At 36.8% G+C, this 26,889-nt stretch overlaps 2 protein-coding genes across 2 annotated transcripts in view; one reads left to right on the top strand and one right to left on the bottom strand.

The window, feature by feature from the left end:
* Positions 1–15,890, top strand: part of RSBN1L (round spermatid basic protein 1 like) — an 86,928-nt gene extending 71,038 nt beyond the window's left edge. The window contains exons 5-8 of the mRNA XM_006049870.4: positions 156–298; positions 6,449–6,616; positions 11,851–11,959; positions 12,039–15,890. Of these exons, the coding sequence (XP_006049932.1) occupies positions 156–298; positions 6,449–6,616; positions 11,851–11,959; positions 12,039–12,680 (1,062 nt within the window). The 3' untranslated portion in view covers positions 12,681–15,890. The remainder of the gene's footprint in view (positions 1–155; positions 299–6,448; positions 6,617–11,850; positions 11,960–12,038) is intronic.
* A 6,963-nt stretch (positions 15,891–22,853) lies between these two features.
* On the bottom strand, positions 22,854–26,852 carry TMEM60 (transmembrane protein 60). The gene is made up of 2 exons (XM_006049871.3): positions 26,521–26,852; positions 22,854–23,540 (listed from the first exon to the last, which is right to left on the bottom strand). The coding sequence occupies exon 2, from the start codon at positions 23,488–23,490 to the stop codon at positions 23,089–23,091; it is 402 nt and encodes a 133-aa protein (XP_006049933.1). The 5' UTR covers positions 23,491–23,540; positions 26,521–26,852; the 3' UTR covers positions 22,854–23,088.
* Between the last annotated feature and the right edge of the window lie 37 nt (positions 26,853–26,889).

Here is a 26,889-nt window from a genome sequence, read left to right as displayed (position 1 = left end):
GAAGGCAAACTTATGAATATACAGAAATATATTTAAAACAGGTACCTAATTCAAACGTATATATGAAATTTTGTGAAGGACACAGTAGTCTTTAATGTATATTTGAAGATTCGTTTTAAAAAATAATCGATTTCTATGTCATTATTTGCCTCTAGTGTACACTGCCCTGGGGGACACTATCTAGTTTAAAATTAGAGAGTCGGAAAGATAGTGATGATGGTCCCATCATGTGGGTGCGCCCAGGAGAACAGATGATTCCTGTGGCTGACATGCCAAAGTCACCTTTCAAAAGGAAAAGGTATGTTGGATACAAATGTTTATTGCTGGGAATGAGTGTTTATACATTGTTATGTATGCATTTGTTTAAAGTTGGAGGAAGAAGGTAGGGAAAGTTTAGAGCATAATTGAAATGTAAATTCAAAAATGGTTATCCATGCTGATATAATTTCTTATAAATAGCAAATATAAATAAAACATGAAAAATGCAGGCAAATGACAAATTGTAACCAGAGATGGGAAAAAATGTCATTCACAACAGGGACATTATAACCTGTATTGGAATAAATTGAATAAATATTCAGAAACAAATTTAAATAATATTTTAAGAAAATAAAACATCTATGGAGAATATAAAAAAAGATCTAAGCAGATGTTTAGATCTGTACTCTGAATTGAATACAAATGGTAGTCCTTTAGAATTTTAGGATTCATTTGGACTCACACTTCCAGCACTGGATAAAATAATTTTAAAATTCATATGGAATAACAAAGTCAGCAAATAGTCTAGAAAGCTGTGAAAGAGAAGATACATGTGAGGGGGGACCTCATCTTACTCAACATTAAAAATTACCATAAAGGTCAAAAAGATCACTGGAATAGGATAGAGTACACAAATAGATCAAAGTATAATGGGAACTTAAAAAAAGATAAATGGGAAAAAAAAGTTTATTTAATGAATAATGCTGGCATAATTGGAAGTCCATTTGAAGGGACACAAAGCCATAACCCCAGTGTTATATAGCAAGTAAGGGACTTGAACATAAGTAAAAAAAGAATAAAAATATCAGAATAAAATACTTAAGCTTAAGAGAGACCTTCCTAAACAAAGATGCAAGAATGTAATGGTGATACTATTGTGAGAAAAAAGACATAAACACAACAAAGCTCAAAACTGGATATTTGTAACGTGACAGACTAAAGTTAATATACAAAGAGCATTTCTAAATGAGAAGAAAAATGTGGGGAAAAAAAAAAAAACCCAATAGATAAATAGGCCCTAGGTAGTCAATCGTATATTCAGTTCAGTTCAGTCGCTCAGTTGTGTCAGACTCTTAGCAACCCCATAAATCGCAGCACGCCAGGCCTCCCTGTCCATCACCAACTCCCGGAGTTCATTCAAACTCATGTCCATCGAGTCGTGATGCCATCCAGCCATCTCATCCTCTGTCGTCCCCTTCTCCTCCTGCCCCCAGTCCCTCAGGGCCTTTTCCAATGAGTCAGCTCTTTGCACGAGGTGGCCAAAGTATTGGAGTTTCAGCTTTAGCATCAGTCTTTCCATTGAACACCCAGGACTGGTATCCTTTAGGATGGACTGTTTGGATCTCCTTGGAGTCCAGGGGACTCTCAAGAGTCTTCTCCAACACCACAGTTCAAAACCATCAATTCTTCAGCGCTCAGCTTTCTTCACAGTCCAACTCTCACATCCATACATGACCACAGGAAAAACCATAGCCTTGACTAGACGGACCTTTGTTGGCAAAGTAATGTCTCTGCTTTTGAATATACTATCTAGATTGGTCATAAGTTTCCTTCCAAGCAGTAAGCGTCTTTTAATTTCATAGCTTCGGTCACCATCTGCAGTGATTTTGGAGCCCCCAAAGGTAAAGTCAGCCACTGTTTCCACTGTTTCCCCATCTATTTCCCATGAAGTGATGGGACCAGATGCTATGATCTTAGTTTTCTGAATGTTGAGCTTTTTCATTCTCCTCTTTCACTTTCATCAAGAGGCTTTTTAGTTCCTCTTGACTTTCTGGCATAAGGGTGGTGTCATCTGCATATCTGAGGTTATTGATATTTCTCCCGGCAATCTTGATTCCAGCTTGTGCTTCTTCCAGTCCAGCGTTTCTCATGATGTACTCCACATATAAGTTAAATAAGCAGGGTGACAATATACAGCCTTGATATACTCCTTTTCCTATTTGGAACCAGTGTGTTGTTCCATGTCAAGTTCTAACTGTTGCTTCCTGACCTACATATAGGTTTCTCAAGAGGCAAATCAGGTAATCTGGTATTCCCATCTCTTTCAGAATTTTCCACAGTTTATTGTGATCCACACAGTCAAAGGCTTTGGCATAGTCAAGAAAGCAGAAATAGATGCTTTTCTGGAACTCTCTTGCTTTTTGCATGATCCAGCAGATGTTGGCAATTTGATCTCTGGTTCCTCTGCCTTTTCTAAAACCAGCTTGAACATCAGGAAGTTCACGGTTCACATATTGCTGAAGCCCGGCTTGGAGAATTTTGAGCATTACTTTACCTAGAGTGTGAGATGAGTGCAATTGTGCGGTAGTTTGAGCATTCTTTGGCATTGCCTTTCTTTGGGATTGGAATGAAAACTGACCTTTTCCAGTCCTGTGGCCACTGTTGAGTTTTCCACATTTGCTGGCATATTGCTTTGCTTTTCGCTTCCCTTATTTTCACAGCATCATCTTTCAGGATTTGAAATAGCTCAACTGGAATTCCATCACCTCCACTAGCTTTGTTCATAGTGATGCTTTTTAAGGCCCACTTGACTTCACATTCCAGGATATCTGGCTCTAGGTGAGTGATCACACCATCATGATTATCTGGGTCATGAAGCTCTTTTTTGTACAGTTCTTTTGTGTATTCTTGCCACCTCTTCTTAATATCTTCTGCATCTGTTAGGCCATACCATTTCTGTCCTTTATCAAGCCCATATTTGCATGAAATGTTCCCTTGGTATCTCTAATTTTCTTGAAGAGACCTTTAGTCTTTCCCATTCTGTTGTTTTCCTCTATTTCTTTGCATTGATCGCTGAGGAAGGCTTTCTTATCTCTCCTTGCTATTCTTTGGAACTGTGCATTCAAATGGGTATGTCTTTCCTTTTCTCCTTTGCTTTTCGTTTCCCTTATTTTCACAGCTATTTGTAAGGCCTTCCCAGACAGCCATTTTTCTTTTTTGCATTTCTTTTCCATGGGGATGGTCTTGATCCCTGTCTCCTGTACAATGTCACGAACCTCTGTCTATGGTTCATCAGGCACTCTATCTATCAGATCTAGGCCCTTAAATCTATTTCTCACTTCCACTGTATAATCATAAGGGATTTGATTTAGGTCATACCTGAATGGTCTAGTGGTTTTCCCCACTTTCTTTAAGTCTGAATTTGGCAATAAGGAGTTCATGATCTGAGCCACAGTCAACTCCCGGTCTTGTGTTTGCTGACTGTATAGAGCTTTTCCATCTTTGGCTGCAAAGAATATAATCAAGCTGATTTTGGTGTTGACCATCTGGTGATGTCCATGTGTAGAGTCTTCTCTTGTGTTGTTGGAAGAGTGTGTTTGCTATGACCAGTGCATTCTCTTGGCAAAACTCCTTTAGCCTTTGCCCTGCTTCATTCTGTACTCCAAGGCCAAATTTGCCTTTTACTCCAGGTGTTTCTGGACTTCTACTTTTGCATTCCAGGCCCCTATAATGAAAAGGACAGTTTTTTGGGTGTTCATTCTAAAAGGTCTTGTAGGTAGGTTTTCATAGAACCGTTCAACTTCAGCTTCCTCAGTGTATTAGTTGGGGCATAGGCTTGGATTACCGTGATATTGAATGGTTTGCCTTGGAAACGAACAGAGATCATTCAGTCATTTTTGAGATTGCATCCAAGTACTGCATTTCGGACTCTTTTGTTGACTATGATGGCTACTCCATTTCTTCTAAGGGATTCCTGCCCACAGTAGTAGATATAATGGTCATCTGAGTTAAATTGACCGATTCCAGTCTATTTTAGCGTGCTGATCCTAGAGTGTCGATGTTCACTCTTGCCATCTCCTGTTTGACCACTTCCAATTTGCCTTGATTCATGGACCTGACATTACAGGTTCCTATGCAATATTGCTCTTTAGAGCATTGGACCTTGCTTCTATCACCAGTCACATCCACAACTGGGTATTGTTTTTGCTTTGGCTCCATCCCTTAATTCTTTCTGGAGATATTTCTCCAATTGTATATTAAGTGTATGTTAAAAGAATTATGGGATATTATTTTTACCCATTACATTGGCAGAAACTATTAATAGAGTGATTATATTACAGGGTGGTAGGCATGTGAGGAAACAGGGTCGTATATATTATTGGTCGATGGGTGAGCTTCTGTAATAATTTTTTTTAATCATTTTTTAAAAGTAATCTAAAATAGCTCATAACGCTTAATGCACACACACACTCTCTCTCTCTCTCTCTCTGAACTACGATCCGTACTTTTGGGAGTCTGTCCCTAAAAATAAAAGCACTAAAGGTAAATATATAAGAATGTTAGTTGCACCATTTATTATAGTGAAATTGAGTATAAAATGATCTCATTGTCCATTATTAGAATGGTTGAATTCATTTTGGTATATTCCTATGAAAGAATGGGGCTTCCCTGGTGGTTTAGCTGGTGAAGAATCTGCCTGCAATGCGGGAGACCTGGGTTTGATTCCTGGGTTGGGAAGATTCCCGTGGAGAAGGGAACAGCTACCCACTCTGGTATTCTGGCCTGGAGAATTCCATGGACTGTATATAGTCATGGGGTCGCAAAGAGTCGGACACAACTTGAGTAACTTTCACTTTCACTTATAGAAGAATGCAATGAAATAGTTAATTTCATAGTATGAATTTTGTCTCTTGAGCTGAAAGAATATCTGATGAAAAGAGCTAAATGTAGAGTATATGTTAAGTATGATTCTATTGTTATGAAAAGAAATAAAAAACGTGTATAAGAGTATATATATGTAAGCACAGAGAAAAGTGTAGAAAAATGTACATTAGGTTAACATTGTTGGGAATGGAGTAGGTGATCCTGGGGGGAAGTAATATCTTTTTTTTTCACATATGTAAAGATGGTCTCTCTTTATTATTTAAAAAAAAAAATAGGGAAAAATGGTGATAGAGTGAAATGTAGGTTACGTGAGAGCATGGACAATGTTGTGCTTGTTACTAATGTCTCTAGCACCAAAACAAAATGCCTGGTGGTTAATAAATAGATTTTTGTTGAATGAAATTTTTACCAGTTCATTTTTAAGTTGGGAGTAAATGGTAAACTTGGTATGTATTTCAGTGATTAATTTAAATTTATCAGTCATTTAGAGAATCCAAAGGCCTCTCCCCAGAACAATGCAGATGTACATAGACTGTTACATGTAATTTAAGGGAGTTCACCAGCCCCTTGAGGAACTCAAGGATTAAAATCCATGGTATATATGGTCATTTCCCATCACATTATAGTCTTACCAACTAATGAGAACATTGCCTTAGGCACTGTGCCAAATGCTTTTTTTTTTTTTTTCCAAATGCTTTTAATAAGTCTCAATTCATTAGAATGTGGTATAATGAGAGCAGACTTGCTTGTTTGAAAACCTGTTAGCTTTTCACAGAAAGCAACATCATCGTCTAGCTTTCTGCTATCTGTAAAACATTAATCACAAACAGGAAAAAAGGATATTAAAGCATTGCATATGTGTCTGTGTGTCTCTGTGAATGTTTGTATAAAACTTTTAAGACAAGAGTGCGCAAAGAGCAGTGAAGTAGTAGAGATTGAGGGTGGGAAATAAAGAGAAACAAAAGGAAGAGTGACCCTAGGGGATAGACTAGGCTGAGATAAGAAAATAATGGGGGCAATCCTGATTTGTCTGTGTAAGCAAAAGAAAAATCATACAGGGTGATAAATAAGATGATGACTCCCAAAGTAAATTCTTCTCACCCTGTTCCCCTTCTGCAGCAAAATTTGAGAGGGTTTCTGCAGTGAGTGAGGCTGGGTGGTAAGCAGTTTCTGTATACGTATGGATTCTAGAAGGTGCGTGGTGGAGGAGAGGGCCAGAGGAAGATGTCTGTCCTCCACAGTGGAGCTAAAGTGTTTTTTGTTCCCTCCTACTTCTGGTAAACTATGTGTGTTTTATGGAAGCACTTATTGCCAAGTGTTTTCTTGCTGTTTATATTTTGGTATTTCTCCCATAAGAATATAAACTCCCCCAAGAATAAGGAATTTGTGTTATTCACTGCTGTCTTGTTGACTAGCTCTAGTGCCCAGGTAGTACCTGACTTACAGTAGGTAAATATTAATGAATTTTAAAAAGTTAAACCTGTGAATGCCTTAATACAAATGTTTGAAGGCAGTTAAGCCTTAATATTTAAGCCTACCTCTGTCTCTTTATCTACATATATATATGTAATTTTTTTTTAAACAGAACTACCAATGAAATAAAAAACCTGCAGTACCTACCTCGAACTAGTGAGCCCCGTGAAATGCTCTTTGAAGACAGAACAAGAGCTCATGCAGATCATATAGGACAAGGTTTTGAACGACAGACTACAGCTGCTGTTGGAGTGTTGAAGGCTGTGCACTGTGGAGAGTGGTATATGTTAACTACTGCTATTTAATGGCTTCTAAACTTTTTCTTGGGAAGTTTTTCAGTAATTCTTCCTAATGTGGGGAAAAAGATTTAATTTTCCTGTATTTGGATATTGTTTTTGTGTAATTGCACTAAAGATTTTCAGCTGATAGAATCTAGATTCTGTCTTTTGGATTTGACTGAAATAGTTTGATTTTCTACATGACTGGAGTTGAAAACAGTTGTCTTACATACAGTAATGGAAAACCCAAGGTTTACTTGGTGCTTACTATAAGTCCATTTACAAATGTTCAGTTAATTTTCTCTGCTTTTTGGCTCATAGTTTTTACACAAAGAGACTAAGGACTCAGGACTATCAAATAGTATCATAGTCATATAGCTAATAAGTGGTAGAGCTCAGTCTGATTTCAGAACTGACTCCAGCTTCTTGTGTTTTTTCTTTATACTGTTTTAACTTGCTGTCTTTTTCAGATTTGGTATGTATTAAGTGTTTGTTTACCTTAGTATATTAATATTTTACCAGCTTTGCTTGCAAGTGTCACTAAATCTTATGATAGATTAGAAAAAATGGATAATTTTCTTAAGGAAAATGGATAATATACTTAAGGTGGTTGTCTCATACATTAAGAGAATTTCCATTTACTAAATTGATCAAACCTGTAGAGCAAAGCTATCTTTATACTGTAAGGTAACTTTGGTCAATTAGGTTTTGTTTTCATATTGGGTATTGTTTGGGTATGAAGCTTAAGTTGAAATATGCTATTTTGCTTATTAAAGCAGTTGAATTAAATAATTAGAATGTAAGAAAGTTTTCTAAGTAAAAAGAAACTAATTCTGAAAATATAAAGTGTCAATATTGTTGCATAGATTTCTAAGATGTTTTGAATAATATGGCCTGTATTTTCTACATGAGGAAATTGTATTTTCAAGAGTTGTGAATACAAAATTGACCCTATGTTCAAAAGAGAAAATTTAAAGTAATGTGTTATAAATTAATACTGAATGGGGAAGCCAGTGTAAACTGACTTTCTTCCTTAACATAAATGAAGGAAGCTTTATCAATTTCAGATATGCAAAGTAGCTAGTACCAAGCTAATGCTATGAGTTCTTTAGGAAAATGATGTTAATAATTTATTAGTTTATGATTCAATAATAAAATAATTTATAATTGTGTTTAAGTTAAATGGTAATATCTGTGGTGATTCACATACAGTTTCAAAGCTCTTAGCATAATCTGGTTTAAAATGCTAATTTTGTCAAAGAGTAAAGGCAAATTTGTCTGTGGAAATTATTACAACAAACCCATTTCAAATTAATGGGATTTTTCTTGAATGTTTGGTAAAAAGATTTAAGAGTGGCATCAGAATTTATTAGAGTGAAATCTCATTTATAGATAGTACTCAATAAAGTTAGCCACATATTTATATTTTTCCTCAGAGATAATGTTCTTTCTTCTTGGCCTTAACTTTATTTAAATCTCTTTCAAGTTTAATTATTGTTCATGTTTGCTTTTTCTCCACTTTATATGTGATTTGATGTTGGAGATTGTTTCCTGTCCTTCATAGGTCCATCATAGTTCACTATAGTGACTGAATTAAAAAGTACTTGAATCTAGCAATTTCACAGTGAAAAAGCCTATTGTCAAATTATAAATATATTAGGGACCAGATTTAAGAATATTCTTGAGATAGATTTTGGAATGAGATGATGCTAGTTATGAATTTTCTCATTTTTGTAAAATACAGTTTACTTTATCTACCAGTGCTGCTTTGATCTCTTAGTATTATACTAAAGATGGTAAGAATATAATTTGGTTGATACTTTTAAGATGGTTTCATGGCTCTGATGCAAACATGGTTTATGATCGCTTTATTATTGATTCTTGCTGTTAACTTAAGCTATACTAAGGAAATTGGAGCACTGTCTTAGTGTTCTTATCTTAGCATTTTGAGTTCTTTTTTTCTCAAGGAGACATTAGGTATTAGATTCTTGATTTTATCTTAGAGCCTGGCTTAACATGAATTTGAGATAAAAGACTTCAATTGATTTAGACTATAAAGAGATCTTTGGAGAAGGAAATGGTAACCCACTCCAGTATTCTTGCCTGGAAAATCCCATGGATGAGAAGCCTGGTAGGCTACAGTCCATGGGGTGGCAAAGAGTCCGACACGACTTAGCAACTTCACTTTCACTTTCATAAAGAGATCTTAAACTAGATAGACTTGTGAAGTGTTGGTCAATTTATATCACTTTTTAGTATTAGGAAGACAGAATTCACATAGATTTATAAATTTAAGGTTGCCTCTTTGAATTCAGTTTTTTGAAAAATCAACTACTGGAATATAATTTATATTCAATAATACAAAACTTGTTATAAATATAGTTAGATGTGTTTTCACTAATATATACAGCCATGTTAACCACTACCAGAACTAAAATATAGACCATTTTGTTTTTCTTGTATCCCTTGATAGTTAATCTCTCCCCATTCTTACTCTAACTTGAGACATTTATTAACCTATTTTTTGTCTTTGTAGGTTAGCATTGCCTAGTCTAGAATCTCATGTAAATAGAATCATATATTGTCTGACTTCTTTCACTCATCATGATGGTTTTTAGATTTATCTAAAATCTAAAATTTAGTGTTAGGTGTCTTAGTAGTTCATTCCTTCTTGTTGCTGAGTGGTATATCATTGTATGGATATATCACAATTGATTTATCCAGTCACCCGATGATAGACATTTGAATTGTTTCCAGTTTGGGGTTTTTATGAATGAAGCTCTTATGAACATTTCCTTACAAGACTTTGTGTGCACATATAATTTCATTTCAGTAAATACATAGACATGGAATGACAGGGTCTTAGAATAAGGTAAAATAATTGTGTGTAGAGATAATACTAAGTCTACAAAAGAAGTACTAGAATTTATCTAAGTCATAAAATAAGGCAATATTGAAAAGTTAGTTGTATATAACTATATTTTAGCAGTAAATACTTTGAAACATTTTGAAAATGAAAAGAAAAAATGCCAGCTTATAGTAAAATAAAAATTATAAAATACTTAGATTAATTTTTTTAAATAAGTGACTTACACTAAACACTACAAAACACCAATGAGAAAAATAAGATTTATGGAAATGTTAAAGATATACCTTGTTTATGGATTGAAAGACTCCATATTATATGTCAGTTCATTCTTTTTCCCCACTTTTCTTTCTTACCTTTTTAGTGTTTTCATTATACCTCCACTGACTTCCCAGGTGGTACAGTGGTAAAGAATCCACCTGCCAAAGCAGGAGACACAAGAGGCATGGGTTCCATCTCTGGGTTGAGAAGATCCCATGGAGTAGGAAATGGCAACCTGCTCCAGTATTCTTGCCTGGAAAATTCCATGGACAGAGGAACCTTGTGGGCTTCAGTCCATGGAGCTGCAAACAGTTGGACACAACTGAGCATGCACTGTTATACCTCCATTATTTGTTTAGTAGTGGTTGCCCTAAAGTTATCATAGTGTATCTTTAAATAATAGTATACCTTTCTATGTAATGTGTAAGAATTTTCAACAGTATACTGCCATCTTTCCATGTCCCCAATTATGGTCTTTGTGCTAATTATTATTATACATTTTGCTTTGTATATTCTATAACATCACCCCCCCCCATATGTTGCTTACTTTGGCATTAAGGATATATTTCTGAAAATATTTTTAAAATAAGAATAAAATAACTTTCATATTTACTATTACTTGCATTCTACATTCCTTTGAATAGATCTGCATTTTCATTGAAATATCATTTTCCTTCAGCCTGAAGAAGTTCTTTAACATTCTTTGTTGTGCAGTCTTCTGGTGACAGATTCTTTGTTCTTGTCTGAAAATGATTTTATCTCAGACTTTCTTAAGGATATTTTTTGGGGTATAGAATTCTAGATTTACCTTTTATTTCAAATACTTTAAAGATAGTCAGCTTTCTTCTGGTTTGCATTGTCTCTGATGTAGCCTGCAATCATTCTTACACTCTTTCCCTGTATATTAATATGACACATAAGTTTTAGATATTCTCTTTATCACTAGTTTATTAAAATAAATTGGTTATGATTTGCCTCAGTATGATTGGGGGGGTGGTATTTATTTTGCTTGGAATTTTATTCCATAATCCATTTTGAGCATCTTTTATAAACATGTATGTGTATATTCTTAATTAATTGAAGAGTTTGGGGGTTTTTAGAAGTATAATTAAAAATACTATTAACCTCCGCAAGTAGAATGGTAACAGTTTATTTTATAAACACTAAAAAGAGTTTAGGGATTTACTGTATCATTGCAGTTATACGTCTAGATTGAAAGAATGTATTCCCTTCCTCTCCATATTTACCTCTGACTTCTGTGTTGTGTTTTTAATTTCATACTTAATTTGTTGAAGTACTGACCTTAACTATAAACACTTAGGCTTTTGATTTGCATAATTTAACCAAGTCAAGTCAATTTAATTTTTCAAAACATCGTTACATATAGCCATAATAAAATGAGATGAGGCTGCTCCTGGAAATCCCCACCTCTTTCCAAGAGTCCTGATGACATGTCTTCCTTCTACTCCTTAAAATTTCCTTTGTTCTTCTCCTTTCCTTGATCAATGAATAAAGTTTCTGCTCTGTTATGCCTATATATTATAGAGATAATAAAATGAGTTGTTTTTATCCATATTTAGGTTAAATCTCATAGTGTTATCCTTTGTTTAAATATGTAAAGTGGTCTTCTAATTACAATTTATTTCTAAGATAATACTTTGATTTTTGACCATAAACTAGTTTTGCTTTGAATTAATATATATATGTGTGTGTATATATATATATAGACACACACACACACATATATATACACACATGTATGTATATATATATATATGGCTGCATTGAGTTGCAGCAAGCAGGATCTTTTGGATCATGCGAGATCCTTCATCTCTGCACCTAGACTCGCTAGTTGTGGTGCACGGGCTCAGGAGTTGTGGCACATAGGCTCCGGAGTGTATGGGCTCAGTAGTTGTGGTACTCGGGCTTAGTTGCTCCATGGCATGTGGGATCCTGACTATGAATGGAACTCACGTCTCCTGCATTGCCAGGCGGATTCTTCTTAAGCAGTGGACCACCACGGAAGTCCCTTTTGCTTTGAATTTAATAAGGACTTAGCCGAGTGAAACATTAATGGCAGACTCTTCATTATCTCTTGTTCTTTTTTAGGCCTGATCAACCCCGAATAACCAAAGATGTAATCTGTTTTCATGCTGAAGATTTCTTAGAAGTAGTTCAACGAATGCAGTTAGATTTACATGAACCTCCACTGTCCCAGGTATATTTAAAACTATTATTATCCTCAATTTAATTTTTATTGTGGAAAAGACTTATTGGTATTTTGTGTTTTGTTTTAGTGTGTCCAATGGGTTGATGATGCAAAACTTAATCAACTGAGGAGGGAAGGCATTCGCTATGCCAGGATTCAGCTGTATGATAATGACATTTATTTTATTCCAAGAAATGTTGTTCATCAGTTCAAGACAGTTTCAGCCGTATGCAGTTTAGCATGGCATGTTCGGCTCAAGTTGTATCATTCAGAGGAGGACCCTGCTCAGAATACAGTTACTCATGCAACAGGCACATCACCAGATTCTACATCATCAGTTCTTGGACCTCACACTGACAGCACGATTTGTGCTGTAAGCAAAACCTCCTTGGATTCTATTTTTTCAGACAAACTTCATTCTAAATATGAATTACAGCAGATTAAACATGAACCTGTTGCATCTGTAAGAATCAAGGAAGAACCTGTGAATGTTTATATTCCTGAAAAGACTGGAGCACCAAATAATATGGATAGCAAGAATGTTAAAGCAAAATTGGATCATGTTCAATTTACAGAATTTAAGGTTGAAGTGGACTCTAAATTTGAAAATAGCAACAAAGATTTAAAGGAAGAATTGTGTCCTGGAAGTCTCATAAGTCTGGTTGATACAAGGCAACATAGTTCGGCACATTCAAATCAAGAGAGAAAAGACGATGACATTTTGTGTTAAATTTGTACATACCATTTAAATTTTTTTTTCTTAAACTTAATAGTGTAATAAAGATTCATGAATTCTGAAAGCAAGTCAAGGACTTGCTCCCAAGTCTGTTACAAAATATAGTTTAAGTAGCTTTGTAACATTCCTCAGTGCCTGTCCATAACTGTGAAGTAGCAAAGCACTTAGGGCCAGATGCACTGAAAACACTGCAGGTTTAAACAAAAGCAGTCTTTAAAAAATCATTTGAGTGGAGTTGTAGGTTTTAGAATAGAGCTGACATTACCATATATATATATATTTTTTTTTTTTTGTAATATGAGCCAGAATTCTTTTTTGACAATTAAGGCTTTTCCATAGAGTTTATTTATACCAGTTTGTTTTGTTGTTTTTTTTTTTCATTTTAAATGTGTCAGCACTGTAGTGTAAATAGCTTTTAAAAAATCTTTTTAGTGTGATTTATACTGAAATGTGAGCCACTTAATAAAGGTTCATAACAATAAATATGTTTTCTGTTGGGTCTGCCAAAAAAAAAAACCATTCATTTAAATCATTTATTTCACCTGTTACGTTTTTGCTGGTATATCAAGTGCTAATGGAATGCAAGTGTATGTATTCAAATCTAGTTAATATTTAAGTTTCCCACACTGTGCAAGCATTTTTAAAACCAAGATTCAGTTATGAAAGTATATTTATGTGTGTGTGTGTATGTATGGGAATATATATATATGTTATCATATTTTGCATAACTTCTTAAATTGCTGAATGAGTATGTGAAACTTCCTATACTCCCTGGAATATATTTTAAAATATTTCAGTGTTAAGAAAGCAGTTTAGGTAATAGAAAAATGTTATAAGTTGGGAGAAAAAAGGTATTTTAGTGGTATCTAACCCTTCTAACTAATGAAGTTATGTGGCCAGATTATATAGCCCTATTAACGTGAATTTTCTTTGTAGTGTGTGGAATAAGAAGTTGAGAAAATTTTCTTATTAATCAGCACCTATACTGTATCTAATAGTAGCTGGGAAAAAAATGTTCAGTTACAGAAAGTTTAATTCTGTGCAGTTAAAATATTTTATTACATATTTCTTGAGGAACAGGAGAAAAAGATGGCAAATATAGCATATTGAAATAAGAACAGTGACTTAACTGCCATATACAGAAGTATAATTAACAAAATAAAATTTGTTACCTGATCTTTCTAAGCATCCCTCTCCCTACCTTACTAAAGTAAACAACTTAGATTTTTTTTCTTTGAAAAGAAGCTCTGGAAAGTAAAACTGGCATAGGAAACAAGATTGCCAGTGCCTCGCCAAAGATGATTAAAACAAATCTCTTCAATGATGGACTTCAGCACTGTTTCAAATTGCTTTCATTATTGTAATAAAAGTTAAGCAAATGTCTCTTGTTTGCTTTGATGTTAAGAACTCTGCATTTGCAATTTATTTTCTTCTATTTGCATTTGGTATTTTTCTGGGCACATGCTTTGGTTGATTACTTTCAGCTGGAGTTCTTTGTGCTGCTGCCTTTTGAGCTTGTGTAGCTATTCCCATTCAGTGGCTTCTACTCTGGCCCATAAAGCTGCTTATCTCTCTGATTAGGGAGAAGCCACTTAAAGGCATTTCGTTAGAAATCATAAACTGTAGCAATGGTGTCATTTCTGACCTCCAATTTAAAAGGGCAGGCAAATATTATACAGAAATATCAATGGTTTGTAAGAAATCAATTTGCAGCATATGAATTTTCATGGAGTAAGGAAAGTATAAATCATCAAAATGTAAATAGGGTTTTTGTTTTATAACTTTCTTATCTTGCTTCTCACTACCTTTATCTTCAATTTTAAGCTAAATTTATGTATTTACACCTACTTTGGGGAGAGACAGAAGTTTATAATAAACCAATATTGAAAATTGAGAGAGAAGGTGATTAAAATGTTTAGGTTTTTCTTTTTTTAAGTGAAGGGTGGCATATTTAACAAGGTTTGTTTTAGCTCCAGTTTTCCAGTGTCACACGCATAGATGCATGAGACCATACTGTAAGAAAATGTCTTTAGGATATCCCTCCAAAATATATGAGCCTTAAACTTTTAAAGACATATCTAAAACAACCAGAGTGGTTACTTTTTAAGTGTAGTTTCCTATTTAACCTATTGTCAAACTTCTCCGTATTTTGAAAATTTACTTGTTTTGTAAAATGCATACATCCCCGTAGAGGTGAAATACAAGTCAGTGAACCCAGATTTTCAAGATTCAGCCTTGTTACGTTGAGTCATGTTTATCTTCCTGTCTTACAGATTATAATTTTAAAATTCTCTCCAGACGCAACCTGAGAGTTTATCAGCTCCATTTGCTACACACAAATAATTCTTATTTCAATATTGTATTAAAGTTTTCCTAGCTAGTCCACTCCAGTTCTTTATCGGAACAAAACTTTTCTGCTATTATTTCCAGTTTCTTGGACCAGAACAATAAAGCACATAAGATAGTTTCTATATGAGCTACACTATATGGAATAAATGTTATTATGTAAATTATTAAATTGCTATATAGACCTTTACAAAAAAAAAGCAAAACTAAGGTACCTCAATGGTGTCTGCTACAGAGATTTTTTTTTTTTTCTTTTTAATTATTTTTGGTCATATCCTTTTTGGTAAGTAATATATATTCCATACTCAGGTTAGCTATCAAAAGAATTAAGCATTTGTGATCTTTGGTTGAAAACTTTTACTAAAGCCATATTCATTATCTTCTTTGTCGCTACAGCTATTGACCTTAAAGATTAGGTTGATCTGGCACAGCACTGTGTGTGTGTGGTTGTGTGTGCGCGTGTGCGTGCATGTGTTATAAAGTTATTGGAAATACTGTTTTGTTTCCACATATATTCATTTTTTTATCCATTCTGTAACTGTGGGGAGGGTTGGTCATGGAAGGTAGGAAATATTTTATTTCTTGGGTTAAGTATTCAAGGTTATTTCATTAGTGTTCCTGAATATAAACAGGTTTTTCCTGAATACTTACAGCAGGTAAGATCGTCTTTGTAAATAATAGATTAGCACTCTTCTGGTATACTTGGGTTATTTTTTGGGGTAATTTCATTGTCATGTAAAGCAAATATCAGTTTATTTTGCATTTAGCAAAGGTGCAGGATTTTTGAAGTTGGAGAGGAATTTTCCTTGTCTTCCATCTTTTAATAAATACTAAAATTGATAATTGTAATATTTTAAATTTGTTTTGTAATTATTCTTATATTTGACATTTTATTTTCATCTTACCATATTTGAAAGTTGTTTATCTTCAACAGAAACCGTAAGATCTTGAAAGTGATTCAAATCTGAAAACTGTTTTTTCTCTTAAAAACTATGAAAAGTTGACTTCTGTCAACAGAGAAAAGAATAGTAAAGCTCACTTTAAAAAAGGTTGCTAAACTAGGAAGGTATGGGTGCTGGGGTGTAATGGTAAATTGCCTCTCTTCCTTGCAGATATGATTGTTTTTATCTTGAGGTGGAAAGGACAAAAGTGCCATTGTTTTCAAAATACTTTTAGCCTGGTAAAGTGTTACTTGATGGGTTTTATATGTAGCTCATTCTTAATCTTCTTTCCTCTTGTTTAACTACTGTTGGTATGTAAACAAAATTTTACTGGTTTTAGAATGTGCTATGAAAGAGTTATATTAGAATGTGCATAGAAAGAGTTATGTTTGGTAAGATTTGGCTCTGACAGTATACCTCAAATAAGAAAGGAGGACAACTCGGCTGCTGCTAAGTCGCTTCAGTCGTGTCCGACTCGGTGCGACCCCATAGACGGCAGCCCACCAGGCTCCCCCGTCCCTGGGATTCTCCAGGCAAGAACACTGGAGTGGGTTGCCATTCCCTTCTCCAATGCATGAAAGTGAAAAGTGAAAGTGAAGTCGCTCAGTCGTGTCCGACTCTTAGTGACCCCATGGACTGCAGCCTACCAGGCTCCTCTGTCCATGAGATTTTCCAGGCGAGAGTACTGGAGTGGGGTGCCATTGCCCTCTCCGAGGAGGACAACTCAGGAGAGCTATAAAATCCTATCTCTGTCCTGGCTTTTCTGTTCAGCTCTTCCTGTAACCCACTGCATACTGCAGATGGGAATGAGTTTTTTAGAATGTTAAGCACAAGGAACCTAAAAGCAGTGATGTCTCCTTTTTGACGTTTACAGATGTATATCATCTCTACTGGGAGAACAGGGAAAGAAAGGGGAATACATCTTGCTAAAAATTTTACATATATCTTCCCTTCAGGACTTCAGACCCAAACAGGGAATGTGAATGACCTGAGAACAAAATGTAGGAAACTGAATTATGTTAACTAGAAATTAAAAGTAGAATTTGTACTACTTGTATGCTCTATTACTATTTTCTACCTTCTAAGAACTGTACTATTAAAATATGAAACTCTGGATCTTCAACACATTTTGAGATTTAGATTTTATGCATTTATGTTTTTAAATATTAAAAATATTTTTATGTTTATTTGGCTCCCCCAGCTTTTAGTTGCAATCAGTCTTCATTGCAGGGCATGCAGGATCTTTAAGCTGTGGCATGTACGATTTTTTTTTTTTGTTTTCTTTTTAGTTGCAGACTGTGAACTCTTAGTTGCAGCATGTTGGATCTAGTTCCCTGACCAGGGATCAAAGCTGGGCCCCCTGCATTGGGAATGTGGGGTCTTAGTCACTGGACCACCATGGGAGTCCCTAAAATGTTAAATCTTTACACTTTCCTATAAAGTTCATTGCTACTGTACTGCTGAATACTACTAAGTGTGCAGACTCAGAGGCAAGTCAATATACTTGCTAATATTTTATGTTAACAGTGTTTTAAAATTTTTAGACAGTTCGATCCCCACTCCACTCTGCCAAGTTTCTTCTTTGGTTGAATTTAAAAAAAAAAAAACATTTATTTATTTGACTACATTGGTCTTTGTTGTGGTGCTTGGGTTCAGTAGTTGTGGTGCACAGGCTTAGTTGCCTCAAGGCATGTGGGATCTTAGTTACCTGATCAGGGACCGAACCTGCGTCCTCTGCATTGCAAGGCAGATTCTCAACCACTGGAATGACAGGGAAATCCCGAAATGTTGGTTTTTAACTGTATTAGATATTTATGTGAAAAATCTCAAGTCTGTCTTAAACAAAAAAAACTTTGAGTCTGACTTTATGCTCTTGTTCCCTCTGTCTTCCTAACAAAGTTTTTGGAAATCTTCTGCTTCACTTCCTCATCTCACTACAATTTCATTTTAATTCTCTAATTGTTCAACCGAAGTGATTCTCCCAACTGTTGACTATCAAATCCAGTGGCTCCATGTCCTAATACTTCCATTTAACCCCTGTAACACTTGTTATCGATCATTTACTCAGTAAAACTCTTCATGACCTGTTGTGGGTTTTTTCATTGTTTTTGGTTTTTTTGGATGGCGTCTTTTACCTATCCACTACTATTTAAAGCCCCTGGAGAAGGAAATGGCAACCCTCCCCAATATTCTTGCCTGGAGAACCCCATGGACAGAGGAGCCTGGTGGGCTACAGTCCATGGGTTTGCAAGAGTCAGACATGACTGAGCAACTAAACCACCACCACCATTTAAGGGGGTCTCTGTGATTCTTCCCTTTAAGTCTTTAGGTTATGTCCTTGAACTATCTTCATGACACCATGACTTCAGTCAGCCTTGGTTTCTTGAAGTGAAGTCACTCAGTCGTGTTTGACTCTTTGCAACCCCGTAGGCTGTAGCCTACCAGGCTCCAACCATGAGATTTTTCCAGGCAAGAATACTGGAGTGATTTGCCATTTCCTTCTCCAGAGGATCTTCCCGACCCAGGGATCGAACCTGGGTCTCCTGCATTGCAGGCAGACGCTTTACCGTCTGAGCCACCTAATGATCCATGCTATCAAATCTAAATTCTCTTTACCCTTGTCCCCAAGAATTAGCTGTTTCATTCCTTCCTAATTTTGCTGTTGTATCACTCTACACAGTCATGTCGTGGTAATCTGATTTCTATATTTTTTTCTCTGTGTACAGTTGACTCTTGGACAATACAGGTTTGAACTGTTAGGGTCCACTAATACACATTTTTCAACCTGTACCATATTCCTACACACCTGTTATTGAATCCAAGAATGTGGAATCTTGAATGTGGAGGGCCAGAGAGCCAACTGTAAATTATAGGTGGATTTGCCAGCATGGAGGTCAGTGCTCCAAACCCCACATTGTTCAAGGATCAGCTCTACAGTGTATCCTTAAATATTTTCTTGCGTTGACCCCAGAACTGTTTATAATTTGTCTGCTCTTCGTTATAGTAGATGTTCACAGTCACAGATCTTCATCTCATCTAGATTCTTAAAACAGCATAAACTGTTCTAGGCTGCCTGCAGTTCTCTGCCTCTACCCCTATTCTAACCTGTTACGTTGCTGCTAAGTCACTTCAGTCGTGTCCGACTCTGTGCGACCCCATAGATGGCAGCCCACCAGGCTCCTCCATCCCTGGGATTCTCCAGGCAAGAACACTGGAGCGGGTTGCCATTTCTTTCTCCAATGCATTAAAGTGAAAAGTGAAAGCAAAGTCGCTCAGTCGTGTCCAACTCTTCACAACCCCATGGACTATAGCCCACCAGGCTCCTCCGTCCATGGGATTCTCCAGGCAACAGTACTGGAGTGGTGTGCCATCGCCTTCTCCAAACCTGTTATGTTACCACCTGGTAATTAATGGCTTCACTATTCCAAGCTTCTTTCTCAAAGCAAAGTGTGTTCTTTTTATAAATACCATCAGTAAACATCTCTACTATAAAGGAAGTATCCTGTAGCTAAAATCTTTCTGCAGTACTTACTGTATTACTACATTAGTTTTGCTTTTCCTTTAATTAAGTATAATGTCATGTCTATGTCTTTCATTAATGTTTTAAAGTATATCCCAATTACTGAGACTGGGGTGATAATGACTTTTAAGAAGTATTAATATATATCTAGTTTTCATCCCTGTTCCTTGCACAGGAATTAGACACCCTTATAATTTCCCAAGTGATAACTGTGAATAATGTGTCTTTTGAATTTATGTTAATGAGAAGACTTTTGGAAAGGTCCTAGGTTTGAGGCCAGTTGCCAGGGGAACCAACCTAGTGATTAGAGTTGATACTTTCAGTCCCCTTCTCTCCCCCAGGGCTGGAGATGATTTCAATCACCAGTGGCTAATGAATTAATTAATCATGCCTATGTAATCAAGCTTCCATAACATCCCAAAAGTACAGGGTTCAGAACACTTCTAGGTTGGTGAACATGAAGAGATGGGGGAAGAGTAGTGTGCACAGAGAGCATGGAAACTCTGCACCCCTTCTCCATACCTTGCCCTGTGAATCTCTTCCATCTGGCTGTTCCTGAGTTAATATCCTACAATAAACTGGTGTTCTAGTAAGTAAAATGTTTTTCTGAGTTACGTGAGCTGTTCTGGTAAATTAATTAAACTTGAGAGGGTCATGGGAACCTGCAATCTAGAGCAAGTAGGTCAGAAGCAAGGTGACAACCTGAATGTGGTTGGCATCTGAAGTTGGGAGGGGAAGGAAAATGTGCAGTCTTCTGAGACTGAACCTTAGCTTATGGGATATGAGTCTATCTTCTATCTCCACATAGTGTCAGAACTGAGTTAATTCCTTGGTGGTGTGGGGAAAAAACAAAAATATCTGGTGTCCAGATCAGGGAGGCACACATCAATAATACTGCTATGTTAAGTTGCTTATTTAGTGAGGCAGTACACCAAATTATGGAGAAGGAAATGGCAACCCACTCCAATATTCTTGCCTGGAGAATTCCATGGACAGAGGAGCCTGGCAGCCTCCACTCCGTGGAGTTGCAAAGAGTCAGACATGACTGAGCAAATTAAGAAAGAGGAGTTCTACTTTCTGGGATTCTTTTAGACACTTAAGATTGGTTGATACTTAAGTGTAAACAGGTTGCTTATTGTGCTGCCTTTTACATAAAATTCTTACCTAAACCTCTTTTCCTTTCCTTGGAGACCAGCCCCACCTCTCCTCTTAGTAGTGTCATAAAAATTTCTACTTTTGCTTATTTTATGGCCTATAACTCAGAGGTCAGCAAACTACTTTGCCCATGGGTCACATCTAGAGCACTACCTGCTTTTTGTATAGCCTATAAGGTAAGAATGGTTTTTGCAGTTTTAAACAGTTGAAACAAAAATCAAAAGAATATTTTGATATGTGGCAATCATAGAATGTTAAATTTCATTGTCCATAAACTGTTTTATTGGAACATAGCTAGGGTCTGGCTGCTTTCTTACCACATGAACTAAGCTGAATAGGTGTGACAAACCTATATGGCCTACAAAAGGTTTAAGTATTTACTATACAGCCCTTTACAAAATAACCTTACTGACTCCTGGCCTAGCTGATTCTTTGCACGTGATGCTGTTCCTTCTCCTTTTCTCTCTGAGAGATTATACTTTGTGATGCTTTCACAAATACAGGTTTTCCTGAACTACAAAATCTTACCTGGTTTCTCATACACAAAAGCTTTATTCTACTTCGAATGTACCCAATTAATAGATTCCAGGGACAAACAGTTTAGATCTCTCAGCTGAATTAGGAATACCTAGTTAAGTCTTGGAACATTATGTTCCCCATATTAACTATCTTCTTAATCCTATTTTTACATATCCAAAATACTAATATATACCAATTATAAGATAGGAAAACATTTGTAATCTTTTTTTTTGTTTTTTCATTTAACCTAGCTCTGTAGTTTCAAATGAAGAGTTAAGCAGTATTAGTTTGTAGTGTTGTGTCTGAAACTTTGTCACGTTATCGGTCTACAAAGAAGGAAGGAAAGGAAAGTGAACTCACTCAGTCGTGTCTGACTCTTTGCGACCCCCATGGACTGCAGCCTCCCAGGCTATTCCGTCCAGGGGATTTTCCAGGCAAGAGTACTGGAGTGGGTTGCCATTTCTTTCTCCAGGGAATCTTCCTGACTCAGAGATTGAACCTGGGTCTTCTGCATTGCAGGCCGACGCTTTACCCTCTAAACCACCAGGGAGAACTAGATCACAATTCTCTAAGCAATCTTCTCAAGCTTCCTTGGTGGCTCAGATGGTAAACAATCTGCCTGCAACGCGGAGACCTGGGCTTGATCCCTGGGTCAGGAAGATCCCCTGGAGAAGGGAATGACAGCCCAATCCAGTATTCTTGCATGGACAATTCCATGGACAGAGTAGCCTTGCAGGCTACTGTCCATGGGGTCACAAAGAGTTGGGCACGACTGAGCTAGTAACACCCTCAAGTACTAGCAGCCAGAAATCATTTTCTTGTTAGATATTTTTAAAATGAACACAATAGTACTTTAGAGACTCCCAAAGCTAAGAGGACTGTATAGGGCAAAAATAACCACCCTGACCCTGCTTTCGGGTTGTGGACTCCGGAATTCTTTTAAGTACTGCCACCTATGTGCCTGCTAAGTCGCTTCCATGGGATTCTCCAGGCAAGAATACTGGAGTGAATTGCCATTTCCTTCTCCAGGGGATATTCCCTGACCCAGGGATCCAACCCTGCATCTCTTGCACTGCAGGCCGATTCTGAGCCACTGGGGAAGCCCTACTGCCACCTATGTTTCACTGGAATTGTTTAAGTACTATGGTAGGGGCATGTGTAATTTTTCAAACCAAGACACTTGTAAGAATTAAAGGGGAACTACGTCCCTGAGACCCCAGACCAATAGGCATAACCTGGACTGTCCTGACATAAATGGGATGGATGGTTCCCCTAACATTAGGAAGAGGCAAGCTTCTGCTCAGTTTTTAATATTCTATCTCTAATTTATTTGTTCCAAATGGAAGGCGAAGATAACAATGAAGGTAGCCTAGATAAAAAACACAAATGAAAAAACTCAAAACTTTTAGATTCTTTCTGAATATAAACCTTAAGTGGCACCCCAGTTATTTCAGTAACTAGGTTTTCTTCATAATTGAGAAGCACAAATGACTATTTACATGGTCATAATGGGGCCATGATATATTAAATGTCTATTCAAATGTGTAGACTAAAGGCTTTTTACTTACTTTAAAGGCTTTTACTTACTTTTACTTTACTTACTAAAGGCTTTTACTTACTTTGTTTACGTACTTTTAATATTGACCACATACTTAAAGCAGATTATTCAAGAGTCAAGTAGAAACATAAGATCCAAAACAAACTTTATTCATATAGAACAATAAGGGTATTAATAACTCAAATATTGAATGATTAAGTTTGGGGTCAACTAGAAGTCACCAAGACTATTTTAATGGGAGCAGTATAAAATTACATTTGGTATTTTTCTCAGTTCTCTGGCATTCTTCAAGCTTGCAAAGATTCAGTACACTTTAATAATAGCTTGCTGAACAGCAATAAAATGAGCAGATGTCCTTAGAAGTCAGTCTCTCACAAAAAAGACGTTATATCCAAGTTCTATCAAAGCCCCAGCCAGTAAGGCCCATAAAGGAATGAAGACATAGGACAGATTCATGGTAGTAAACTGTTCCAGTTTAGCACAGAGTGCAAGACAGAAGGCTAATTTAAGTAACATTGCAATGAGGTACCAGGCTTTTTTTTTAATATTGTGTGATCCATGTCGAGGGTCAAAGCCAGACTTACATCGTCCAGCCATTTTCACAATCAGCATGACAAGAAGGATAGTATCAAATATCCAGACTGGAATAAATATGAGGAACCAGTTCCAAGGTGCCTTCTCATCCAGTTTCAACACCAACATGATCAAGAAGAGTAATGTGAAAAGCCAGGTGAGTAGTACTCTCTGAGCCAAGGACATTCTCATTTAAACAATTTAAAGAAGCTGTTGCAGGGTCGAAAAAAGGAAAATATACCCTAAGAGAAGGAAAAAAAAAAGTCAAGATCTTAAATTTTGGTACCAGAAAAAAATTATTTCTATTCCTGGTTTACAAAGCTGGCTCTTTTTCTCTCATAGATTTCCTAATTTTGAAAACACTTTATCATCTCCCTTTCATAATCCATCAAATTTGTAGCCATCTTTGACAACATCACATCCATCATTCCATACAGCTGTGACAAAATACAATTTTTAGTATATCCACTGGGTATAAGTTCTATTCAAGATGTTTTAAAAACAGCCTGTTTTTCTTGTTTTTCACACAAATGCAGGCACTCAGGATCTTTTTCCTGTACCTCAGGGATGTTCTTAATTAACCTTTCTTTGTACATTTGCACACCTATTAATTTTCATTATCAAGGAATACTAAGAAAAAGCATTCAAAATCAAAGAAAGGGTGGTATAAAGCCAGGAGAGGAGTTTTAATAAGGAGGGAACAGTTAAAAAAAATTACAACGTTAGGTAGAACTATGATTGTACAGAGTTCACTGGGCCAAGTAACATAGAACCCATTGGTAACACTGGATTTTCGTATAGCTTAATCCATGGGTCTTACATTTTTTAATCAAATTTTCTCAAAGTTATTATAAATACCTATTTTCTTAGTCTAAAACTTTTTAGTAATACCCATTTTTTGGTTTGTGGTATATAGCTTTTTTACTACTTGCTACTCAATAATCAAAACCACTTAAAAAACTTGTGATTATTAGATGCTAAATTGTTTAATAATTGGAGCTATTTCTTACCTTCCTATCCTGTCTTACTGATCAATGTCTGTTTTGCACTAGTACTGTATCACTGTTACTAGATACATTCTAATATCTGGGAGGCCTAGTATCTACTTACTATTTTCTTCTCCAAAATATTTTCTCTTACTGGCCCTTCCAGTTTTTCAATGCTAAAATCACTAAATTTAAAAAACTCGGAATTTTGATAGGAATCCATCAATCTGTAATACTTAAGTATAAACACATTTAATCTTCACATACAGGTTTACAGTATGTTCCATATTTATTCCAATTTTTATATCAGTCTTGTGACCATCTGGAAAAAGGGTAAACAGAATGGCAAGTCAGAAGCAAGGTTGCATGAAGTTAGGTGAGGAGCTAACAGAAGATAACGAAATGCAAACAGGTGACATTTTATTCCTCTGAAACACTGGGAGAAGAGAAAATGAAAGGTAAGACTTACAATGATAATGATGAAGGATCAAGAAGAGATTTTCAGTAAAGGATAGAAATTATAAACAAAAGGAAATAAGCCACTGGGGAATGATAGACTGAGGATGAGACAGCATAGGAGATTGCAAGAGGAAAAGATAAGCAGGTAATGGGGATGGTAACAGAAGTAAAAATGCAGGAAGACAAGAAATAAGGAAAAAGGGAGGAAACTGGCTAGATAAATCAAATGTCCTAGCCTATCATCTTTAAGTAGTTATATTTTAGGACTAACTTTGATTGTTACATCTTTACTACTTTAAACAGTGGGTAGCTATCATGGTGCAAGAGTATATATATCTGTTTCATTTCAGTAATGATCTGAGTCTCCAAGCTCCCTTCTTTCCTCTATATAACCCATCTGCTTGCACTCAATTTGTTTACTTAGCGTGAAGATACTTCATACTGCAGTATGAAAAACAGATGCTTTTGTTCCCAGGAAGGCATTTTCTGTGCTGGTCCTTTCCTGGCCAGAGGCTGCCATAATGGGATGTGGAACCAAATTTGGAAGAAGAGGTGGAGAGGTATGTACTGATTAGTAACTACAGATGGGTTTCATACTGTAAATTGAATTTGCTCAATTCCAGTTTCCAATCCCTCTGGCCGTTTTTGTTAACTTTTAAAAAAGTTTATGATAATACATTTGCTTAAACATAACTTCTATCAGCCAGCCATTAAATGAGTCAAGCTTTCCACTTCCCCCCCTCAACATAGGTCTGAGTAGTAACTCAATAAGGGTAACTGCATTCAAAGCAGGTGCTTTAAGATTGGAGGTCAAACGACTGCAAAAAAACAACCTTGTGGCTACAAGTTTTTTTAATGTGGGATGCAACAAAGTTTTGTGTGCACTTTCACTAAAAGCACTCTATTGATATTTAAATGATGCTTGAAGGATCATGGGTGCTGGGGTACAATGATGACAACTCCGATTTATTAATAAACCTCCATTAATTTATTATATTTGTTTCCTACTACTTCTCTTCTTTCTCTTTTAAGGAGGGTGGGGGAGCTGCATACTCCAAAATTTTTTAAAGTATTTTTCATTCGTGATTATGTTTTGCACCTGAAGACAGTTAAGTATATACCGCCTATCCGCCTAACACCTGCGCTGCCCCTAAATGGAAATCTAAAGGGCCCTGCCCCCACACAGGTCCAGCATCTCGGTATCAGGTGTGGGTGGACCCGATAACTTGTCCGTGGTGGTTGCCACACCATTTCCATTTTCCTTCTCGCGACTGTCAGTACACTTCCATATGAACTCGTCCTATCCCAAAGACAGTTTTGCTTAATGAGCCCACAACAAAGAATTCCTCCAGATAATGAGTCACTTTCGAAAGGTACCTACTTCAACAACCTTGGCCAACCTGACCATCCTTCAAAGGAACAGCGTTCTGCTTACATTTACCTGATTTTCGGGCCTACTTGTCTCTAGAACTTCAGGGCGTTCCTAAGGGGGTTCCTAAACTATCCTTACCCTTCAACTTCAAACGCCGACGGTCCGACAGCGGCGCCCTATCCGAACTCCCCCCATTCTGCACTGCGGGCCCAGTACATTTTGGAGTTGAACGCAGTTCTTGTACGATATGATCCACAACGCAAACAGAAGCCTGGTGCCACTCCGGTGTATTTGGGTCTGGAGGGTGAGGGGATGGGCGCGGCGACGAGGGAGGCAGACACAGGGTAGGGGGCGGGGGGCCAGTGCACTTCGGGGTATGCCGGCTCGTCGGAGCCCTGGACTCACCCGGCAGTTCCGCTGTCTGGAGAGCGGAGAGGGGCTCGAAGATCAGGAAATTCGCCAGTTTGGATCCTTGGCCTTTTCCACACTTCTCCCCCCATTAAATCCAGAAGCCATCACATGATAGTCAAGAAAAAGGGACCTCAATTCCGCCTCCTCAAACGACCACAGTACAGGCTCTCTTGGGTGTACCTCAGAGCCGCGCCCACATCCGGGGCAGGGTCTAACCGCCTGGGCCTCTCCTATAGGTAGAGAGAACGCCAATCAGAGAGCTCAGAAGCTCCCTCCCCTGAATTAATTGGGCCATTCAGCCGCCAGTGCAAACCAACCGACTTTTTCGTACAATCCGGTTTGTCAAAATGATGGCTATAAAAG

This window comes from Bubalus bubalis, chromosome 8, assembly GCF_019923935.1.
Source record: "Bubalus bubalis isolate 160015118507 breed Murrah chromosome 8, NDDB_SH_1, whole genome shotgun sequence".
NCBI lineage: Eukaryota > Metazoa > Chordata > Mammalia > Artiodactyla > Bovidae > Bubalus > Bubalus bubalis.
The sequence above is the reverse complement of the archived record's forward strand: the minus strand, read 5'-3'. Positions and strand labels throughout refer to the sequence as shown.